Source organism: Sus scrofa, chromosome 1 (genome assembly GCF_054392235.1).
Source record: "Sus scrofa isolate SSC_HxYL_T2T_F1_AM1 chromosome 1, Sscrofa_HxYL_maternal_Yorkshire_Landrace_v2.0, whole genome shotgun sequence".
Lineage (NCBI taxonomy): Eukaryota > Metazoa > Chordata > Mammalia > Artiodactyla > Suidae > Sus > Sus scrofa.
This window is the reverse complement of record NC_139383.1, coordinates 154,205,108-154,228,094: the sequence shown is the minus strand read 5'-3', so window position 1 is coordinate 154,228,094 and position 22,987 is coordinate 154,205,108. Positions and strand designations below refer to the sequence as shown.

The following is a 22,987-nucleotide window of genomic DNA, read 5'->3' as shown; positions in this document are numbered from 1 at the left end:
AGGGTAAGTGATGGTTAGTTTTACCAGAATCTGTTAAACTGTGTTCTAGAGTGGCTGAACCATTTTACATTCCCACCAGCCATGTAGGAGCGATCTGGTTACTCCACATCCTCTCCAGCATTTGGTATTGTCAGTTTTTAAGATTTTTAGTCATTCTGATAGGTGTGTAGTGAGATCTCATTGTGGTTCTAATATATATATATATATATATATATATATATATATATATATATTTGCTTTTTAGGGCTGCACTCACCGCATATGGAGGTTCCTAGGCTAGGGGTCTAATTGGAGCTACAGCTACCAGCCTACCACAGCCACAGCAACACCAGATCCAAGCCATGTCTGAGACCTACACCACAGCTCAAGGCAACACCAGATCCTTAACCCACTGAGCAAGGCCAGGGATTGAACCCACAACCTCATGGTTCCTAGTCAGATTTGTTTCTGCTGCGCCACGACGGGAACTCCACTGTGGTTCTAATATTGACCATCTTTTTCATGTGTTTATTTATCATCTGCATCTCCTCTTTGGTAAAATGTCTGTTCCTGTCTCTTATTTTTTATTTGGCTTGTTTGGGTTTTATTTTATTTTATTTTTTTGCTATTGAGTTTTGAGAGTTCTATGTATATTTTGGATACAAATCCTTTGTTGATATGTGGTTTTCAAATATTTTCTCTCAGTCTATAACTTGCCCTTCCTTCCTTCCTTTCTCCCTCCCTTCCTTCTTTGTAGAGCAGAAGTCCAATTTATTGCTTTTTTCCTTTTCTAGATCATGCCAATCGCAAAAGACTGTGTTCTGTATGAGTCCAGTTATGTAGCATGCTTAAAATGACAAAATTATAAAGATGGAGAACAGATTAATGGTTCTATTAGGGAAGGATCTTCAGAGACACCAAACAAATAGGATACACAGATAAGAACTCAGCCTACTCCACGGTCCATAGTTGTGCATTTTACATTTATTTTAAGATTCATGTTGAGTTACTTTTTGTATAAGTGAGGTTTGGGTTTAGGTTCAGTTTTTTGCTTTTGGATGTCCATTTGCTTCATCACCCATTTGTTGAAAAGACCATCCCTACCTCCATTAAATTTATGTTGCTTCTCTGTCAAACATCATCTGAGCACATTTGTATGGGGTTGTTTCTGGGTTCCCTCTTCTATTCCATGAATCTCTGTGACTAACCCTCTGTCAACACCAGGCATTGTGTCAGGAGCTCTACACTCACTCCTTACAAGTCTTAGACCAGTTACAGGTTTTTTGCTCCAATGTGACAGATGAGGGAATGAAGCTCTGGCATATAAGTGCCTTTGCTCGAGTCAAGGCTGCAGCTGTGATTGAAAGGCAGGTATGCCTGATTCCCCAGTGTGCACTTTTTTCCCCACTACTATGTCACCTTGCCTTTTTCTGAATCATCTGAAATTAGTAGACTGTGAGCATCTAATCTTGTTCATTCATTCAGCATTTATTAATTGCCTGTCTTGGGGAGGAGACACAAAGATGAGAAGGACAGGACATCTGTTCAGAATGTGCCCAATGAAGACAGAGTCCCCCAAAGGTGGTCATTGTCACCATCCTTCTTCTGTCCCCAGTGCCTGAGAATGACCTATGGCAGCCTGACCCAGAGTCCCTGGCTGGACAGAAACCCAGCATTCTTCTGCCCCTAGGAAAAAATCTGACTCACTCTATGAGAATTGGCTTCATGAAACTGTAAGGTACAAAGCCATGGCACATAATTTCAGTGGTATCCATGTCTCTCTAAAGCCCACCAGCCAATCCCAGTGTAAAACCCTGTGAGTGGGAAGAAGCACAGGAACGGGGTTCACACTGAAACCCCTCAACCTCTGGAGTATTGGGGGAACAAAAGAGGAAGCAGAGCTGGGGATGATCTCCGGAAACCCCAGGATTTAGTGGGGAAAAAAGGCAAGGCAGATAATATATAGGGATCTTTTTTAGAAAAAGTAGAAGGGGAGTAAGATGTGGTAAGAACCCCTTAAGAGCATTTTGCTATAGGAGAGGCAGCTTGGAAAAGTCTTGGGTGAGGTAGGAATTTTTGAGGCCACTGGTTGAGGGGAGTGGTCAGTACTGGTGTCCACCCTTTGCATTCACAGCAGATCCCACCCCCCAGGCTCTGAGGTGTGTCAGGCTGGCTCTGAGACTCTTGAGGTTAACTCATTTTCCTCTTGTTTGTGACTTTTGAGGCAATACTTGCAACAAAACCTGCATAGTGAGATGTGAGAGGAAGGCAGCTGAAGGAGACCCAAGGAAGGGCCAGCCTCTCTTCTGATCTCCCTGTGTTTTCTGTGAGGACAGGATGCTTGGAGAGACCTCAGTCATCCTAACCCATGAGGAACAACTATGGGACAGGAGGCAGCAAGTCAAGGAAGGTGGACAGACAGACAGGGTTCGGGCTTCCAATGACAGTGTTAAGCCCCCAAGTTTACCAACCTCTGACCATCAGATTTCTCCTTACATGAGACTCCAAACTCCCTTTGTCTTTGTGTTGTTTGAGTTGTTTTCTCTTACACGTAGCCAGAATCTTCCTGATAGGTAATCTGGTTCCTAAGTGTGGCATTGTGAAGGAAGGGGGCACTGGAGTGAGATTCCCACTGCTCTGGGGCACATGTGGAGCCCCAGATGCTCAAGCAAATGGTTGCTAGCCATTGCTGTGGATTCAGCGCCCAGCCTACCAAGGTTGCAAAGCCAGGAAGAACAGGGTCAGTGCAGATCCTTGGATGTGTCTGCCATTGCTTGTGGCTCTTCAGTCATGAGTTTTAAGAAAGAGGAGCTCAGGATGAAGTAGCCTACCAGAAAAGAGAGGATGACGGGGGGAGATGTGACCCTGAAGCTCCTGTATGAATGAAAGGGGCTGTGTCAGCTTAGGGGAGCTATCCTGCACCGAAGGCAGAGCCCAGCCCCCGACAATGGGGCCAAGCAGAGCATCAAGACCACGGGGTGGACACAAATTCCCTTGGTAAAGTTTATATATGGGAGGAGAGAGAGATAAATTAGGCATTTAGGATTAAAATATACATAATACTAGATATAAAATAGATAACCAACAAGGTCCTACTGCATTGCATAGGGAACTTTACTCAATATCTTGTAATAACCTATAATGGAAGAGAAAGCAAAAAACCCTGAATATATATATATATATATATTTCAGTTATACATATACATGTATATATGTATAACTGAATCACTTCACTGTACACCTAAAACTAACACAACATTGTAAATCAACTATATTTTAATGAAAACCCCCCGAGGATGATACCTTAAAAAAAGGTTTATATGTGGAATGACCTTTGGTTGGGTGAATGGTCTACGGAATAAATTTGTTATGGACTGAATATTTGTGCCTCCCCACCCCCACATTCATAAGATGAAGTGTACCCCTAATATGATGGTGTTAGGAGGTGGGGTCCTTAGAAGATGATAAGATCATGAGAGTGGAGCCCTCATGAATGAGATTAGTGCCCTTATAAGAAGAGACAGGAGAGTTTGCTTTCTCTCTCTCTGCCATGTGAGCACACAAGAAGGCATCCATTTGCAAACCAGAAAGAGGGCTCTCACTGGACACTAGATCTGCTGTTTAAAACTTGCTGTTTCAGCCCCCTGATCTATGATATTTTGTTACAGCAGCTCAAATGGATCAGTAAGGTAACACAGGGAGTTCCTGTCGTGGTTCAGTGGAAATGAATCTGACTAGCATCCATAAGGACCCAGGTTTGATCTCTTGCCTAGCTCAGTGGGTTAAGGATCCTGTGTTACTGTGAGCTATGGTATAGGTTGCAGACATGGCTTGGATCTGGCTTTGCTGTGGCTGTGCTGTAGACTGGCAGCTGCAGCTCTGATTCCACCCCTAGCCTGGGAACTTCCATATGCCACCCTAAAATGACCAAAAAACCCCCCAAACAAACAAACAAACAAAAAACCTAGGAATAAACCTACCTAAAGAGGCAAAAGACCTGTACTCTGAAAAGTAAAAGATGCTGTTGAAAGAAATCAAAGATGACATGAACAAATGGAAAGGTGCTCTTGGATTGGAGGAATCGATATCGTCAAAATGACTATACTACCCAAGGCAATGTTCAGATTCAATGCACTCCCTGCCAAATTACCAACAGCATTTTTCAAGAACTAGAAGAAAAAATTATTTTATTTGTATGGAAATACAAAAGACCCCAAATAGCCAAAGCAATCCCAAGAAAGAAATACAGAGCTGGAGGAATCAGGCTCCCTGACTTCAGACTTAACTACAAAGCTATAGTCATCAAAACAGCATAGTACTGGCACAAAAACAGAAATATGGATCAATAGAATAGGATAGAAATCCCCGAGATAAACACATGCACCTATGGTCAACTAATCTATGACAAAGGAGGAAGAATATACAATGGAGAAAAGACAGTCTCTTCAATAAGTGGTACTGGTAAAACTGGACAGCCTCATGTAAAAGAATGAAATTAGAACACTCTCTAACACCATATACAAAAATAAACTCAAAATGGATTAAAGACCTAAATGTAACACTGGATACTATAAAACTCTTAGAGGAAAACATAGGCAGAACACTCAGACATAGATCTCAGCATTATCTTTTTTGGATCCACCTCCTAAAGTAATGGCAATAAAAACAAAAATAAACAAATGTGACCTAATTAAACTTAAAAGGTTTTGCACAGCAAAGGAAACCATAAACAAAATGAAAAGATAACCCACAGAATGGGAGGAAATATTTGCAAATGAAGTGATCGACAAGGGATTAATCTCCAAAATATATAAACAACTCATGCAGCTCAATATAAAAAAACTCCAACCCAATCAAAAATGAGCAGAAGATCTAAGCAGACATTTCTCCAAAGAAGACATACAGATGGTCAAAAAACACATGAAAAGATGCTCAACATTGCTAATTATTAGAGAAATGCAAACCAAAACCATAATGAGGTATCACCTCACACCAGTCAGAATGGCCATCATCGAAAAGCCTACAAACATTAAACGCTGGAGAGGGTGTGGAGAAAAGGGAACCCTCCTATCAGTGGGAATGAACATTATATAAATATGAATATTACTCAGCCAAAAAAAGAATGAAACAATGCCATTTATAGCAACATAGATGGATCTAAAAATGATCATACTAAGTGAAGGAAGTCAGACAGTGAAACACAACATGTGGTATCGCTTATATGTAGAACATTAAAAAAATGATACAAATGAATTTATTTACAAAACAGAAACAGACTCACAGACTTCAAAATCAAAGGGGACGGGAGTGGGAGGGATGGACTGAGGGTCTGGGATTGGCATAGGTATGCTCTTGTCTATGGAATGGATGGTCAACAGAGACCTGCTGTATATCACAGAGAACTGTACCCAATATTCTATAATAATCCATATGGAAAAAGAATCTGAAAAAAATGGCTATGTATATATGTATAACTGAATCACTTTGTCGTACAGCAGAAAATATCACAGCATTGTAAATCAACTATACTTCAATAAAACTTAAAAAAACCCCTTCAGAGTCAATCTCTTTGTCCCTTCACCAGGCCCTGCAATTCTACACAATGTTGGTGATAGAAACCTGCCCACTTGGGCACTGTTCCCACTGCCCCATCCTCCAGGGTAAACTAATGCCTCAGATTTCCACCCACTTTGAATCCACTTGGTTTTCAGAGAGAACACAGTGTGGGGTTATTCACTCTGACACTACCAACATCCCAAATGGCTCTATTTTTTATAAACATGTGGTGTTGTTTCTAAGTGGCAAGAAATGAAGTTTCAAGCTGCTTTTGCAAAAACTTTTTTTTCCCCAAACATCACATTCTGAGTGTGTTGAGTCTGTTTCTAGTCAATAAATTGAAGACTCTGGTGGGATGCTCTGTGGGCCCTGGTCTCAGCCTCAGCATTGCTGTCTAAGCCCCGTGTTCCCATCAGCATCACCCTCTCCGTCTGTGACCAGTTGGCTCTTTCGAAGCTGTAGGACACTGCTCTCTGGGTCAGCTGAGCAGGAACCTCCAAGGACAGAACTGGGACAAAGTCAGGGTTCCCTGACCTCCAAGTGGCCCTGGATGTGCCATGGAGGCTCTCAGGATGTTTATATTTAGGAGGGAAAAAAATGATTTAAATAATTATCTTCTATACTGATATTTTTTTAAAAGTAAAAATAGGTGGATACAACTCAGGAAGCAAGGCACACCTCCCTCACCTTCTCTCATTCTGAAGGTCTCCGAGTCACCAGGTAAGTATTGCCTTTTGATCCCAAGCAAACTCTGGCATTGGGTACCACTGCCCAGACCTCTCTGAGAGATGCATCTTCCCTGATTAGCACCCTTTTTGGCCAGTGTCCTTTTTGGAAGTCCCACCATTCACTCTACTAACCTGCCTTAGCCACATTTCACCAGCTGCAACCAGCCCCTGGGGATGGCCCTTCTCCAGTGCCCTCCTGCATCAAGGCGCAGAACATGGGGAGGGTTAAGTGTTGTCTCTGAAAAGGGCATAGACTGGGCATGTGCCCTGGAAGTGCCTGAGGTGCTGGTGTGACCCTGGGGCACAGACCCAACCCAGATTTACATTTTGCGGACCCATTTGAGGCTGTGGTAATGGGAGGCCACCCGTGCCATGCCGTGGTTGGGGGGCGGGGGCTTCCTGCAAGCTTCCAGGCCAGGAGTCCTAGGGGTGGAAGACTAACATTCTACCTGTGGAGAAAGCAGGTGAGCACCAATCGTTTGTGGATGTTGCCAAGCAAGTACGCATAACTGTTATTTAAAAAGCCCTATAATGTGCTGATAGAGTCTTCTCCGCTCAGCTTGCCATATCTAACCAATCCCTCCAGCCCCAACCTTCCCACTGCAAGCAAGCCCTGCCCTCTGCCCACAGGCAACCCAGCCTGCAGGACACAATTGAATTCCGGCCAACCTCAGCATCCACACGTAAGGAGAGGCTAAAAGACAGAAAGAGCAGTGAGAAAGCCGTGGGTTCTTTGCCAAGGTAGTTTGAACACAGGGAAGACCCTCAGAGGAGAGGTTTCAAGGATGCCTCCTGAAATTTTTAAGCCATCAGAGCTTGGACACCCAGGTGAGACACGCTGGGCCAAGCAAAAGGAGGAGCAGCCCTGTGCTGCATCCACATTTTATCTTGTTCCTCAGATGCAAGGATAAGACTCTTGGGGCCTGCGATGACTGTACCTGTTGGTCTCCATCCCAGGCATGAGGCAGGGCACCATGGTGACTGCATAATGGCTGCTTTCAGTGGTGGGGACCAGCAGGTGCCCTGGAGATTGATGTTCTAAGCCCCACGTTCCCCGCCTCGTCCCAGGCTCTGAGACCATAGTCCTTGCAATGGGTCCCAAGCCCAGGCCCAGCTGTGGTCTGAGAGTCTCTTATCTTGGCTTCAGAGGATGATGCCCTGTTCCACCTTAGAAACTGGTATCATTGTAGTTTTCAAGTCCCTGTGCCAGCTGAGCTGGGACTTTGTCTTCTTGTTGGCTGTGGGCAGGAAGAACTGACGGGGCCAGCAGGTGCCTGACAAAGAGCCCCCCCAACCTCCTACCTCTGGCTTTCCTCCCTGAGGCCCTTAGTCTGGGGACACTAGTCCTGGAGTCTGGGGCACCAGGCAGGGGAGCTCATTATGGCCATTTATGAGCTGTCCCTGTGGGAGCCGAGATCACTTGGTGAGGTTCTGCTTGGCTCAGACCCACACCTGAGGCCCGGCTGCCCCCAGAAAGAACGAAATTCAACCTCAAGCACTCACCATGCCAGGTGTGGGCCATCTGGTACCATCATTGTCACAAGTGTGCTGTCACAGTAAACACCTGCTGAGTGGACATGCCTATGGCTCTGGCCTATGCAGGTGTACGTGCGAGAGCTGGAGCCCACCCACTTCCTATCCCTCCAGCCACATGCCAGCTGCTGGTTCCCAGACCCAGACCCAGCTCTCAGAGTGCCTGGCACCCACAGCAGGCTTTCGGGGCCCTCGACACATCTCCAGCGGTCCTGCCCTTTGCTTTGCTGGTCCAATGGCACAACGCCTTTCCTCTGGAGCTGAGTTGTGAGACTTGTCACGTTCCAAACATCTGCTGGGGCCTGGGTCTACAGAGATGGCAGGATATTATTTGGTAAACTATCCACCACTAGCTGTGACGGGTCCCAGGACACCCACACACGAGCTGCTGAGGGGCGGGGAGCTCACATACACTTATGTGAATGCAGCTTCTGTTGGTCAAGAAGGGCTGAATGATGTTCTGGGGCCAGAAATATCTAGGGTGGGTACCCTGAACCTGGAAGCTCTGCTTTTCAAGTGGATTCCCCAGCTCCATACACGTGAAATGCCCTCCCTTGCCTTTCCACTTGGCCATGCTTTCTCACTCTGTCACGGAGGGCCGTGGAGCCAGGGACCATATCCTTCAGAGGAGGAAGCCAGCAGGCAGGAATGCAGGAGCCCACGACACAGCCACTTAGGACCCAAGCTGGGACCAGAACCCAGCTATGGGAAAAACAAGCCTTCAGAGGTGAAACCACCCACACCTCTGCAACACTTTCCCATGAGGGGCTAAGCTAACCCTTCCACATTTGTCCTTTCATTGAAGGACACCTTCGTATTGGCCTTGAAAACATCAAGAAGCCAAATCTCAACCGAGGGACAATAGCCACATGAAAAGATGCTCATAATTGCTAATGATTAGAGAAATGCAATTCAAAACTACAATGAGGTACAACCTCAAACCAGTCAGAATGACCATCATTAAAAAGTCTACAAGTAACAAATGCTGGAGAGGGTACAGAGAAAAGGGAACCCTCTTACATTATTGGTAGAAATGTAAACTGGTGCAACCACTATGGAGGACAGGGTGGAGATTCCTTAAAAAACTAAAAATAAGTTGCTATATGATCCAGCAATCCCACTCCTGGACATATGCCCAGACAAAACTATAATTCAAAAATATACATGCAGGAGTTCCCACTGTAGCGCAGCGGAAACAAATCCTACTAGGAACCATGAGATTGCAGGTTCAGTCCCTGGCCTCATTCAGTGGGTTAAGGATCTGGCATTGCCATGAGCTGTGGTGTAGGTCACAGACGTGGCTCAGATCCTGAGTTGCTGTGGCTGTGGTGTAGGCTGGCAGCTATAGCTCCGATTTGACCCCCTAGTCTGGGAACCTCCATATGCCACAGGTGCAGCCCTTAAAAAAAAAAAAAAAAAAGATACATGCATCCCAATGTTCACTGCAGCACTGTTCACAGTAGCCAAGACATGGAAGTAACCTAAGTGTCCACTGATGGATGAATGGATAAAGAAGATTTGGTACATATATACAATGGAATATTAGCCGCACACAAAAAAATGAAATAATGTCATGTGCAGCAACATGGATGGACCTAGAGATTGTCATATTAGGTGAAGTAGGTCAGAAAGAGAAAGACAAAAACCATATGATATCACTTATATCTGGAATCTGAAATATGACACAAAGGAACCTATCTATGAAACAGAAATAGACTCACAGACATAGAGAATGTCATTGCCAAGGAGAAGGGAGTGTGGGGAGGGAAGGATTGGGAGTTTTGGATTAGCATGCAAATTAGTATATACAGGGTGAATAAACAACAAGTGAACGATATTCAACTATATTATAAACCTGTAAGGGAGAAGAATATGAAAAAGAATATTTGGATGTACAACTAAATCACTTTTCTGTACAGCAGAAACTAACAACACTATAAATCAACAACACTGCAACAAAATTTTTAAAAAGAGCAGTATTTGGAAGGCCTGAGGGAGAGCCCAGTGCCTTCTATGGGGAGCGGGCCAGGCACTGAATGCCCCACCCCAGGGACCTGGAGATGCCAGCCCTGGAACTTTGATTTTTCCCTGACCACAGAGAGTTTCTGGGGCTGGACACAGAGCCTCCCTACCCCCCCCCCCCCACCCACCCCTTGGCCTGGATCCCTGTCCTGAGAAAGGGCCTTCTTTTCTCCCCAAAGCTGTCACGAACTTTGAGAAGATCTAGATGGCGTGAGGGCAGTGCCGGCACTCACTGTCCAAAACTCAAGAGGGATTTCAGAAAAGGCCGATAGCACCATGTGTTAAGGACGAAATATGTCTTCCTGAAGTCAAAGGGAGATGTCTGTAAACAGTACAGGGAAAGGACGTGGCAGTCCTGTTACACGTGGCTTCCAGGTGGCCTGCTCCCGTTCTTCTGCACACCCATCATCATGTGACAGGAGTCGGGGGACTTCCTGGGATCACATTCAATGGCAGGAACCCTGAAACCGATCAGTCTTTCCTTCCTTCAGTCTTGTGGGAGTTCTTTTTTTTTTTTTTTTTTAAATTTTCTTCCTTCCTTCCTTCCTTCATTTTTCATCACACCTATGACATGTAGAAGTTCCTGGGCCAGGGATGGAACCTGTGACACAGCAGCAACCCAAGCCACTGCAGTGAAAACACTGCATCCTTAACCCACTGAGCCACCAGGGAACTCCTAATTTCCTTTGAATTCCATCTAACCAGACGGAGGAGTGACAAAAGGAAGAGTTTCCTCTTCATTGTCCAGCTAGTCACACATCCATCAGTAAAAATTCCAAACAAAACCCCGACATCTCCACAGCAGACACATAACATGCTAAGACAGGCTGCACATGGGTCTGTGTGACGTGGTTAGAATCGTGCAGTGAGCAGCTTGTGTGGCCAGCCTGGCAAGACTCTCTGCAGTATCGACATGGCTCATGGTGGGAAACTCTCATATATCATGACTTAAATGGAAATATCCATCTTTTGAGTCAAAGGCTTACTCTAGAGCAGTGGCTGGCCAGCATTTTCCATCAAGTGTTTGTTAGTAAATATTTTAGTCTTTGCGGGCCAGTCTCTGGGGTTGCTTCTCAACTGTGCTATTAGGGGCACAAAAGCAGTAGTCACAGACATGACGTCTCTGAATGAGTGTGGCTGTGTTCTGACTAAACTTTATTTACAAACAGATGGTGGGCCACAATCTGCCGACCCCGCACTAGAGGGGTTTTTAAAAAATTACATCTAAGATGAATTACTCCATATAAAACATGCATACATGTGAAAGAGAACCACAGTAAGGCTATCTAAGTGTGGTGAAATTATTAATTTGCTTCCTATTTTATTATTTTTTTTTTGTCTTTTGTCTTTTGAGGGCCGAACCCAGGGCATATGGAGTTTCCCAGGCTACAGGTCCAATCGGAGCTGTTGCCGCTGGCCTGTGCCACAGCCAAGCAATGCCAGATCCGAGCCGTGTCTGCAACCCACACCACAGCTCATGGCAATGCAGATCCCTAACCTGCTGAGCGAGGATGGGGTGGAACACGCAGCCTCATGGTTCCTAGTTGGATTCGCTTCCGCTGCGCCACGACAGAAAACTCCCTGCTTTCTATTTTAAATTAAAAGTAGTCTTTGTCATTCTTTTAATTAAAATACAGTTGATTTATAGTGTTGTGTTAGTTTCTGCTGTACAGCAAAGTGATTCAGTTATACATATATGTATATTCTTTTCCCTTATAGGCTTATATAGTTGAATATAGTTTCCTGTGGTATGTGGTAGGATCTTGCTGGTTATCCATCCTACATATACGAATTTGCCTCTGCTAATGCCAAACTCCCAGTTCTTCCCTCCCGTACAACCCCTCTCCCTTGGCAATCACAAGTCCGTGTTCTATGTCTGCGGGTCTATTTCATAAATAAGTTTATTTGCGTCATTTTTAAAGATCCCACATATAAGTGACATGGGATATTTGTCTTTGTCTGACTTCACTTAATATGATAATCTCTAGGTCCATTCATGTTGCTGCAAATGGCATTATTTTCAACGATAATATTTTTTTGCATGAGTACAGTAGTTTTAGGCAAAACCCATCACTGCTGAGTGTGTGCCCCAGGGAGGGCTCCACATTTGTCTCCAGCCCTGCCCAGCGCCCCCCTAACCCTGTGCAGTGTCAGAGGGAAGCGGAGGGCTGGCATACCTTGTTCTCTCTGCTGGTCTCTCTGCTCCATGGACACAAGGGCAGAAAAATGCGCTTGGTCGTAGGCCAGAACCAGAGGTGAGCAGTGGCATCTGTTGGGAGGCACCTCCAAAGGCAAGTAAATCCCTCCGAACGGGATGGGAGCAAACGCTGCAGACACAAACAAGGGTGAGGGTAGTAGAGCTAGAAAGAGCATGAACGGCATCTCCCCCATCCCGAGGGAGGTGTTGGGGCAGAGAGAAGGGAGGGTGGGCTCATGCTGAAGCCTTGGGTACTGATGCTCACTCCACAGGCTCGAAGGGGCCAGGCCCATTAGACCGCAAGTCCTGTTTCTGCCCAGGGGACCCTTCCGTGCCTCCCCCACTGGGCAGAGTCCTCCTGGCTAGGCTGTCCCTGTGCCCCATCAGGAAGACTAGGGCTGAGGTGATTCTGCTGTGACCTCCATGGTCTGCCTGCTGCCCTGAGTTCCACCAGGTGATCAAAATGCCCATCTGAGACGGTCAGCAAGGACGTGCCCTGATGGCCACTAGGAGACCTGTGTTTTCCTGGATGTACCTCTTCCCTCCGTGTTCATGAAAGCATCTGTACACAACATCTGTGCTTCTCAAGGGTTTGTTCTTGGTTTTGAGAAGCTCAGTGAGCACTCCAGTCCCAAGTTGTGAATCAAAAGGGAAATGAGAAAAGGGGACTGGCTCCTTTAGTGACCAGGACTCAGTCTTGTCCATTTTCTTACCAAGAGGGGGGAAAAGCCTAACTCCAACTAAAATACAGTAACTATTGGAAGTATCTGCTTTTTAATCGCAAAGAAACTTGCCTCTTGGTCTTCAAGTCAGTGACTCACTACCCTTCTTTGAGCAGGAGGCAACGACAGTTAACCTCAGGGATGTCTTTGATGAACTCAGGATGCCCCCAGGAGAGAAAGGCTGGGTCCTGCTGCATCCTCCAGCACAGGTACAAAGGAAGGAAGTGGAGACCCACCCCTTTGGAATCTGCTGGGTACACGGGCCCTGATGGAAGGCCTGGCTCTGTACCCAGATTGCTGTAGACCCCAGCAGGATGCTGTTGCTGGAGGCGGTACTGGGGGGCGGGGGACGCACAGACCCATGGCTTCCTGCCCACTATGAAAACCATGGCCACAAGAGGTCAGGACAGTTACACTGGGGTGACTTTCCTGGTGCATCCATCATCCTGGCCCCCCTCTGTCCCTCCTCTTCAGAAAGAGTGGCATCCTGTGGGCTCCAGCAGAAAGGTCAAAGGAAGGACATGCCTGGAGAGCTCCCTGCCTGGGTTGATCCTGGTCCTCCAAGGCCTCATCCAAGGGTGGGGGCACACTGTGAGGCCTTTCTGCAATTCTGGATCCTCTCTGTAAAGCAGGAGGCAATGTCCACCCAGGGAGGAGGTGGCCTGGCTGAAGGAGAGAGCATGTGTGATGCCCCAGGAAGCAGGTGCTGGCCCTGGGAAGCCTCTGGCCCTTCCTCTTCTTCCAACAGTACTGGTCCAACCACTGCCTTGCATGTGACTTCATACTTTTGCCTTCCTTTTCCCCTCTTTAACACACAAACAGAGAGGCAGGAAGGGCTGGAATGGCTGAGTGACCCTGGGATGATGCTGGCACTGCTGGAAGATGGAGGCACTGGGTGGGGCTGGGAGCCCCTAAGAGTTCATCCCTGTCCCCACTCAGCCAGACTTCTCCTGTGGTTGACACACAGGGTGATGGATGGCCAAGAGTAATCCCCCCTGACACAGAGAAGAACAAAGAAACCCAAGGAGAAATAAGAGGATCTTTGTTCAGGCAGAATATGGCTCTGTGCCCTTCCAGGGGATCAGCTCTTATGTTTAGCTATCTCTCCCTTTCTTGGGATGTCATGCCTTTTGGGTGGTGCATAAAATACACCTGTTTCATTATGTGTGAACTTACCTTCTCCACCTGAGTCCCTTAGCATCGTATCTGCTACAACGACAATGGGTCTCCTTAATATGTGGGCGAGGACAAAGACGTGGAACTCCTCCAGACTCTCGTACACAGGGTCCTCGGCGTTGTCCACACTGGGGGACACAGCGAAGCAAGCCTGTCACTGGACTGAGTTGGGATGGGGAATGGAGGACAAAACGCCTCCCTCTGGACCTTCTCTGCATGGACCCTGCCTGTCTCGGCCACCTCCCTTGGTACCACCCAACGACAGCAAACATGCCAGTTGCAGCTCTCCACTCCCACCCTGGGTTGGGTAGTCTCAGGAGAGATGTTGAGGCAGAGGACCTGGCCACATTGGCAGCTAGCCCCCTTTCAGATGTGGTCTCCTTGGTGGCAGCAGCAGCCCATCCACAGCCTGTGGCCACAGGGGGCCTGGTTCTCTGGGGGCTTGATGAGGATGCAGTGGGGACAGGAGGGATGGAGGCTTCCTCTTGCATTTATGCTCAATCCAGCAGCTTAGGCTGAAGCTTTACCTTTGGGGGGCGGGTAGGCCTGGACTCAGCTGACAGGCTGGTGGGCTCATTGCTACCAAGATCTGAGGGCCTTTCTAGCAGAACCCCAACAGATGAGGGTGGTGGGAAGGCTGCCCTGAATGGGAAGGAATGACAGATTGTCCCAATCCAGGCCACTCAGCCCCCACAACCCTGTCCCCTGGCCCTTGTCTGAGACTCAGGGAAAGGGTGAGACCCAAGAACTGCTTCCATTCAAGACATGGGCAGAGAACTAGTGTAGAGGTCAACAAGCTGGCCCCCACAGAGGGAAGAAACAAGAGCCAGGGCCCCCAGCCAGGGCATCTGTGGTGCCAGCCAAGGTGGTGGTACCCCTTGGGCATTTGAATGGAGGGTACCCAGAATTAAGTGAGGGAGGTCTGAGCAGGTGGGGACCAGAGTCAGCAAATGTGGCCCTGCTTGAGAATATGGGGTGGGGTGGCCTGGGGAAATGGTTCTACACACACAGCCCATAGCTAGCTGTGCAAATGCCTTCTAGAACAGTCTGTGAATCCTGGGGAACATATCACAATCACCTGTGGGGTTTTGTTGTTACTGTACTTATAGTTTTTTCTTGTTTATTTTTTGGGTGATTCAATTTACTTTTTTTTTTCTTGGCTACACCCACAGCATGTGGAAGTTCCCAGGCCAGGGATCAAACCCATGCCACAGCTGTAACCAGTGCCACAGCAGTGACAATGCCAGATCCTTAGCCCATGGAGCCACCAGGGATCCCCTCAATATACCTTATTTTAATACTTCAAAAAAAACTTGGCAGCACCCAAAAGCTCATAAAAAGTTGCAGAGTATAAATAACTCCCCACCCCCCCAAAACCATCTGAAAGTAACTTGCAGGCCTGAAATCCCATCATTCTAGCAAGGCCTCATGTGCATTTTCTGTGAACAGGGTGCTCTCCGACATAACCACAGCCTGGCCACGAGCACTGGGAATCCACCTAATCACTAATACACTGATGCATCTGATCACTGTGACAGACCCAGTCACTGTGTACCAGCTGTCCCAGTGATGCTTTTTGAGTAAGTGTTCCAGTTCTGGGTGACACACTGCATTCAGCCATCTTTAATCTCAAACATTCCTCAGGGTGCTTGACTTTCAGGACCTGGGCTGTTTTGAAGACCAGAGACCAGGTATTGAGTAGAATGTCTAGTCTGGGTTTGTGCTTCCTCACAATCAGAGCAGATGGGTTGCCCCTCGTCTTTCTTGGAGCATCCAGTTGGGTGGCTGCTGTTGACTGGGTCTTTCTCAGGGCTATTGGCCAGGGTCCCCCATTCAGAGCTATTCGCTGTCCCTCCATAATTAATCTGCATTTTATGGGGAAGAACTTGGAACCTACACACACAGTTCACTCCTTACCAAGGCTTGATATATTAATGTTACTCTGGATTCCTGGCTTATATTTTGTTCAATGGGTTATAACCCATTAGTGATTTTTTTTTTTTTGAAGCTCAGAAACTTCCAGATTTGGTCGCTGGGCTCATTCAAGCTGGATGTGCATCCTTGTGACAGACTCCATCATTTTTTAGAGCACATCCTTGCTTTCCAACACAAGAAGGTGGATGGTTCATCTTGCATTTTTTTTGCCTTAGCCCTGCATGCATCCATCCTTTGTCCACCCATCCATATACCTGCCTACCTGTCCATCTATCCATCCATCCATGCACATATTCATCCATCTATGAATGCATGCATCCATCCTTCTGTCCATCCACCTGTCTGTGCATCCATCCGAAATCTGTGCTAGAGCTGAGGTCATGCAGATGCTCTGGGGGCCTCATGACCAGACATGGGTAGCAGTGTTGGGGGTGGTGGACCCAACTGGGAGGGTGTTATGGAGGAGAGAGCCTGGAGCACAGTGACCTTTCTTCATTTCTGTTTTAGTGTTGAACATGAAAGCCAAAGGTCAACTGTGACTCTGCTCAGTGACCCAGGAGGCGGCAGAGAGGGACCCAGCTCTACTCTAGGGGCAGCTGGAGAGTCCCAACGTTCTTCCCTACTTGCTCCCAGCTCTTTGCTTGCAGGGTGCAGGCAGCAGGTTGGAATTGGGGGTCCTGGTTCTGTACTCGCCCCTCAATGCCACAGCCATGCCCTTCTGGAGCCTCAGCAACCATTCCTGTTCACTGAACACAGGCTGAGAAAGTTGGTTCAACTCCTCAGGCTCCTCTGAGGGACAAATGAGATTATGCTGAGAATTAGACTTTGGAATAGTGATGGCTGGTGTGACTTACTGCAATCGAACAAACCCGCTAGTAGAAATCAGTTCTAGCAAAACCAGTCCTGAATATTCACGTCCACTTCTCACCCCAAGGCTTCATATCATCTTCCTGTGAGTTTACAAAGTGAATGCTAGACATGGGATTGTAAACAGAATGTGGCCTCTGGGAAAAGACACTTAAGAATCCCTAAAATACTGAATAATTGGTGTTGACTGTTATTTATTTATTTATTCATTCATTCTTAGTGCTGCACCTGTGGCATATAGAAGTTCTCAGGCTAGGGGTCAAATCAGAACTATAGCTGCCGGCCTATGCCACAGCCATAGCAGTGTGGGATCCGAGCCATATCTGCGACCTACACCACAGCTCAAGGCAACAATGGATCCTTAACCCACTGAGCGAGGCCAGGGATCGAATCTGCCTCCTCATGGATACTATTCAGGTTCATAAACCACTGAGCCACGATAGGAACCCTGGTGTTGACTGTTAAGAAGATCAACACACAATGTAACTGCTTTATCCTCATGTCCAGGTGTGTCCGAGAACTTCCTTGCACATTCTGGGCCCTTTACACACCTGTTTCCCAGGGCACCTGTCACCTCTTCCTCAGCGTGTACCTGGGGAGGGAGAATGTGGAGCACAGCAACAGCTTACCCACCCAGAGAAACCCCCAGAGGGAGGCAGGGGTGAAAGGTGACCTGGGCAAGAGGCCAGGCAGCCCTCTTGGTGGGATCAAGAAGCAAAGGTAGTGGGCTGAGGTCCTGATGGCCTCTCAGGCCCCAGAAGTTGATGGCAGGAGCAAAAAGGCACAAGGCAGATTTAGAGGCATCCTGGCTTAGATGGCAGCCACAGCCCTTAGAGGCCACCCCAGCGAGAGCCCATGTCATGGACAAGGAAGCTGGTCTGGGCAGCTGGAAGGATCTTGCCCAGGGGCAGTTGTCTGGCCACAAAGAGGGGCAGCTTGGGTGCAGGCATCCCAGGACACTTCCCTGTCCCCTCCCCAAGGTGAGGTGACCACACCTCCTGTTTTGCTCAGGAAGGTCCTGCTTATCGGTCCCGAAATACTAGTATCCACTCTCCCTCCCTAAATGAACCGTTTTGGATGATAAATTGTATAGTCACCCCATAGTGTGACATAGTTACCAGTTTCTGGTATACCCTCCCATTACCTGCATGGACCTAGAGACTATCATACTAAGTGAAGTAAGCCAGACAGAAAAGAAAAATACCTTTTACAAAGGTAAAAGTCATTCAATGATGAAAGAATAGTGTTTTTTTGTTTTTGTTTTCATTTTAGGGCCTCACTTGTGGCATATGAAGGTTCTCAGGCTAGGGGTCGAATCAGAGCTGCAGCCACTGGCCTATGCCACAGCCACAGCAATGTGAGATCTGAGCCGCATCTGTGACCTACACCATAGCTCAGGGCAAGGCTGGATCCTTAACTCACTGAGTGAGGCCAGGGATCGAACCCATATCCTCAGGGATCCTAGTTGGGCTGGTTAACCACTGAGCCACGAAGGGAACTTCATCTTTTTAAGAAATGATATTGGAAAACTGGATACTCATGAGCAAGTAAAGGAAACGCTGGTCTGTTCCCCATCACTGTAGTTTTGTCTTTTGGATAATGCCATGTAAATGAAATCATATATACAATATATGACTTTTTGAGGTTTGATCCATTCACTCAGCATAGTGCCTGTGAATTTCATGCAAGTTGTTGCATGTATCAATAGTTTTTTTTTTTTTTTTAAATTTTGGGGTAGTTGCCACTGTGGCTCAGTAAAAATGAACCTGACCAGTATCCGAGTGGAGTTGGGTTCAATCCCTGGCCTCGCTTAGGGGGTTAAGGAACTGGTGTTGCCATGAGCTGTGGTATAGGCCACAGACACAGCTCAGATAGGTCACAGACACGGCTCAGATCTGGCATGGCTGTAGCTGTAGTGTAAGCTCTGATCCGACCCCTAAGCTGGGAACTTCATACGCTGCAGGTGTGGCCCTAAAAAAAAAAAAAAGCAAAAAAAATTTTTTTTTGGCCATACCTGTGGCATGTGGTCAGGGCCAGGGATTGAACCCAAGCCATAGCAGTGATAAGGCTGAATCCTTAACTGCTAGGCCAGGGAACTCCAATAGTTTTTTCTTTTTTTTTGGCCACCCCACGGCATGTGGCATTCTGTGCCAGGGATCAGATCCAAGCCGCAGTTGAGACCTATGCCACAACTGTGGCAACACCAGATCCTTTAACCCACTGTGCTGGGCCTGGGATCAAACCTGTGTCCTGGCACTGCAGAGGCACTGCTGATCCTACTGCACCATAGCAGGAGCTCCAGTTTGTTTCTTTTAATTCATGAGTAGCATTCCATAGTACTGAGGTACTCCAATCTGTTTATCAAGGGACATTTGAGTTGTTTCTAGTTTGGGGCAATTACGAATAGAACTGCTATAAACATTCTATGTAGAACTTTGTGTGAATGTATGTTTTCATGTCTCTGGGGCAGATTTTCTGAACCTTGGCATTACTGAAATTTTGGACCACTCTTTGCTTTTTTTTTTTTTTTTTTTTTTTTTGGCAGGGGTTGGGGGTGCTGTGTTGTGCTCTTTAAAATGCTTAGCAGAATCCCTGGTTTCTACCCATTAGATTCTAGCAGTATCCAGCCCACCCTCCAGCTATGATAATCGACATAGCTCTAGATCTTGCCAACCGGGGACAAAATCATCCCTGGTTGAAAAGGCACTGCTTAGGAATAAGATTGCTGGATCACATGGCAGGCGTGTGTTTAAATTTACAAGAATCTGTCAAACTGTATTCCAGAGTGGTTGTGTCATTTTACACGACCACCCACAATGTATGAGAGTTCCATTTGCTTTGCATCCTCACCAGCACTCGGAGTTGCCAGTATATTTTCTTTCTGACCTTCTTACAGGTTATGTAGTGGTTTTAATTTTCATTTCCCTAATGGGGTTTACATTGTATTCTTCAAACTGAGAGGGTCCTGGTTTGCTCTCTGCCTTCCAGAAGTGTAGTGGTTGTTGCTAATGGCTTGGTGATTTAAATAATTTAAAATTATTCCTCTCATTAATTCCTCACTGCATTAATGTTTACAAGGTTTTCAACCTTTGGAGGGTGAGGAAAGGGAGTCTCAGGGAGGCTAAGGTGGAAACTGCCTTTCTGTACATTTATGGAGAAAGACAACTACGGTGGAGGTTTAGTCTGTTGTTAATGAAGGCTAGGATCCCAAATGATAACTCTCTTGAAGTTATCCAATATCCTAGAAAACAAAGAGGCCTCTTTCTGTTGCCCATAGGAAAGAGCTAGAATCCAATTCCCTACAATAACAGAGACAGAGGCTTCTGAAAAAGGGAGTAGGAGGAAAATCAGGGGCCTGGTAGGCAGAATACCTGAGTCTGAACTATGGCTCTTCTACTCAGTAGAAGTATTACTCCAGACCAGACTTTTTTTTTTGTCTCTTTAGGGCTGCACCCGCAGCACATGGAGGTTCCCAGGCTAGGGGTCTAATCAGAGCTGTAGTCACTGGCCTACACCACAGCCACAGCAACGCCAGATCCAAGCCGTGTCTGACACCTACACCACAGCTCACGGCAACACTGGATCCTTAACCCACTGAGCAAGGCCAGGGATCGAACCCACAACCTCATGATTCGTAGTAGGATTCATTTCTGCTGCACCATGACGGGGAACTCCTGGACAAGTCATTTTTATTCTGAATCCAAGTTTCCTCAAATGTTTGATGAGAATTATAATCTTTATCTCACAGGGTTACTGTGATGCTAGAATTACACAGTGTGTGTGAAAATGCACAGCACAGGGAAGGCAGTTAATACATGTTGAGTTGATGAACATCTGCCATTTACCGCACATCGACCCTGACTAGACACACTTTCATCTTTAAAACCAAACTGATGGTGAGTGGGTCCTGGAGGAGGGGGACAACTGGAAGCAGCGGGCAGCTACCATCAGGTTGGCAGGTCTCACCTGAGCACCCTACCTGTGGGCAGGGTGAGGGTTAGCTGGTCCGGCATCCTCTTCCCCTACCCCATATCCTCAGGGCTTAAGGGGTGGGAGAAAGAGGAGGGGGCATAGCCGCGCTGCCCATCACCTTAGGGCCTCGACGCAATGGTCCTGCCCAGACCTCAGCAAACACAAGTTGCTGATAGGGGACATGGGATATACAGATATAGGACATGGCTCTCCACTCTCATTCAGCTCTGAGTCCTCTTCAATCCCAGGGAGCAGCACCAAGGTTGAGGCTGTGGCCTTAGGAGTTAGATGGCCCAGATCAGCCACTGATTGTTGGCCAAGTGTCTCCCCGATGGGAAAACTCGGGGAATACAGTATGTGGCCACGATGACTTGTTATTCTTATCATTCCTGTCCTCCTCCCCCATTCTGGAAGAGACAAAGGATTGGATCCCATGTACCAGCATCTACCCTGCGGCAGGGGCTGGAGAGGCATCGGGAAAAAGGATGGCAGAGAACGCTTTAGACCCATCTTAGGCACTACTCAGCAGCATGGAAAAGAGAGCAGAGTTTTCAGGAACAGATTGAATCTTCAGAATATTTGTTCCCAAATATTCTAAATAGGACAGACTTTTGGTGTTGACACACCACCTGATTAAAACAAAGTCACAAAAACAACCCTGAAGAAACAGTGTGCATGGACTTCCTTATTATCTCTAAGCCCCACCTTTGCCTCTGCAGGGCTTCTGAGTCTGGGCCTGTGAAGTCCAGGCCCTGGAGGCTGAGGACCTGGATGCAGAAATACGTTGGGGAGGGGACTGGGATGCACCACCTGCAGATCCGGTCTAGGGCCTCCCATCCTCTCTTGGGTCTCCCTGTTGTCAATAGCCATGTCTGCCTGTGTTTGGCTGAGACTTTTTCTGGGGGTGACAATCTGGCCCTCGGCTTCAAAAAGTATGAAAGTGCCTTTCGAAACACCGGGGCCAGAGGTACTGCAGCTGCCCAGTTGGCAGCACCCTTTATTCCCACACCTGGGGCCTCCGAGAACAGCGTCTGCAAGAACAGCTGCTGCCCATGTGTGCACAGCAGTAGAGCCTGTGTGGCAGGCACATGCAGGATGTCCACGGAGCCCGTCTGGGAGACGCTGGGCTTGTCTAGCCATCTTTTGTTTCAGTGTGACTTTTTTTTTTTTGGCTGCCTCCTGGCATGCAGAAGTTCCTGGGCCAGGGATCAAACCTGCCTCACAGCAGTGACACAAGCTGCAACACTGTCATTACAACGCTGGATACTTCACCTGCTGAACTACCAGGGAACTCCTCAGTGTGGCTTTTTGAAGCCGGAAATTAGATGTTTAGTTGAAAAAACCCAAACCCACAGCCTGAGGCTTCAGAGCCTGGTGAGTGTGTTGGCAAGTGTGGGCCCTCCTCAGGCTGGGCTGTGAGCCCCACCCCCACCCCCGCCAATGGAGGGAGACATGTGTGAGCTCTCACTCTTCCTGTGAGATGCACAAAGAGACCGTGCACGCTTTCACCTGAACAGGTCATACCGGCCCCCACCACCCTGCTCCTGGGGTCTTGCGTGCTGCCCCCCCCCCCCACTTCCCATGCAGTCAGGGAGAAGGTTGGTTGGGGGAGGCCTGGGCAGCACTTACCCGCCACCCGTGCCACCATTCTTGCTGAAGTGTGTGCGCGGCTCGCTGGAGGCCAGCTTCAGCAGCTCTGTCCACTCCCGCTCCCATTCCTCCTCTGTGTACACCAGCCCTGACTGGCACAAAGGGGGGCGAGCTCAGGAGGTGGTTGCCGCCTCCTCACCCCCCACCCAGGGGAACCTGGCTGGTGGGCAGAGCTTTTGGCTTAGTCAGCCCCCCAGACAGGCCACATCTGTTAGTGGTCTAGGACCGTCCCCATGGGCTCCAGACAGGATTTCTTCAGAAACATCAATTCCAACCTCAATGCTGCCAGGAGATCACTCAGCAGCAGGAGTCAATGCCAGGGGTGAGGATGATGGACTTTAACCTGCTTGTGCCCTGGGCTGGAGCTGATCACTGACACGTGTACAAGGACCATGGGCAGACTCATCTTCAAGGACTTATAGGCCAGCAAAAAGCCAAGGTTCACTGAAGTTCAGGGATGAGGAGTTTCTCTGGACTGAGCACAGACTGAGCCTGGGGCTGTGGGCTGTGGCAGGGCCATCCTGTGGCCACCAGCAGTCAGCTGACAGGTCACCAATTCATCATCAAGTTGGGAGAGCTTTGCATGTGAGGATGCTTGGTTTCCAGTTACACCAGGACAGGTGGTGTGATGGCCATCTGGTTGCTATGGC

At 47.7% G+C, this 22,987-nt stretch overlaps 1 protein-coding gene across 9 annotated transcripts in view; it reads right to left on the bottom strand.

The window, feature by feature from the left end:
• Positions 1 to 22,987, bottom strand: part of OTUD7A (OTU deubiquitinase 7A) — a 313,215-nt gene that overhangs the window by 15,078 nt on the left and 275,150 nt on the right. For all 9 annotated transcript variants that reach the window (XM_085017243.1, XM_021098709.2, XM_085017271.1 and 6 more), the window contains 3 exons: positions 22,317 to 22,429; positions 13,914 to 14,041; positions 11,996 to 12,145 (listed from right to left, as the gene is read on the bottom strand). In XM_085017243.1, the coding sequence (XP_084873369.1) occupies positions 11,996 to 12,145; positions 13,914 to 14,041; positions 22,317 to 22,429 (391 nt within the window). The remainder of the gene's footprint in view (positions 1 to 11,995; positions 12,146 to 13,913; positions 14,042 to 22,316; positions 22,430 to 22,987) is intronic.